The sequence below is a fragment of the Octopus sinensis genome, linkage group LG4 (assembly GCF_006345805.1).
Source record: "Octopus sinensis linkage group LG4, ASM634580v1, whole genome shotgun sequence".
In the NCBI taxonomy this organism is placed as follows: Eukaryota; Metazoa; Mollusca; class Cephalopoda; order Octopoda; family Octopodidae; genus Octopus; species Octopus sinensis.
Genome location: NC_043000.1, coordinates 130495617 through 130496371, shown reverse-complemented (window position 1 = coordinate 130496371; position 755 = coordinate 130495617). Strand labels below are relative to the sequence as shown.

The 755-nt window shown below is 40.5% G+C and overlaps 1 protein-coding gene across 1 annotated transcript; it reads left to right on the top strand.

The window, feature by feature from the left end:
- Positions 1 to 286: 286 nt before the first annotated feature.
- On the top strand, positions 287 to 697 carry LOC115210586 (protein GVQW3-like). Its single transcript, XM_029779188.1, has one exon. It carries the CDS (start codon positions 287 to 289, stop codon positions 695 to 697), a length of 411 nt encoding a protein of 136 aa, XP_029635048.1.
- Positions 698 to 755: the final 58 nt, after the last annotated feature.

Below are 755 nucleotides of genomic sequence, written 5' to 3'. Positions count from 1 at the left end.
GCTTAATTTACGAACAAAATTTAAAAGACAAGGAATATAACTGTTAGGTAACTTTTGTAATACAACATACAAACGCTGCTTATTAAAGATTTCCTCTAGCCCACCTCCTTTTATTGCAGGAAAGGAAACCTGTACAGCTATAATTATACATGTCTCTACATATCGCATTGTAAATTGCAGCTTTCCACTAGCATTTGTTTGTCTTTTACAGCTGCTGAAGTGGACTAAGGAATTATAATGGAGGTGGTTGAACGCAGATCAGTAAACAGGTTCTTATACTCCAAAAATGACATTCAATGAGATGAAAGAAGTTTATGGTGACGCCGCACCATCATATGACGTAGATAAGCACTGGCATCACCAGTTCAAATATGGTCGGACAATGGTGGAAACGGCTCTTAGACGAACACATTCCGCCATTTATGCCGACACCATCCATAAAGTAGAAGCCGCCATTTTGGAGGACAACCGCATAACTATTCGGCAAACAGCTCAAGAAGTGAAGATAAGTGTAGAGTCTGTGAAACAAATCTTTCACTACTATTTGCACATGAGGAACTTGTCTACCCGATGGATTCCCCGGATTCTCACACCTTTTCAGAGGCAGGAACGAGTCAATTGCTCTCAGGTTCTTTTGGCAATGCGCCGAAAAAAAAAAAACGGGGAGGACTTTTGGCAGATTTATGACACAGAATGAAACATGGATCCATCACTATGATTTTGTGACTAAGGAAGGCTCGTGTCCAACCAACTCT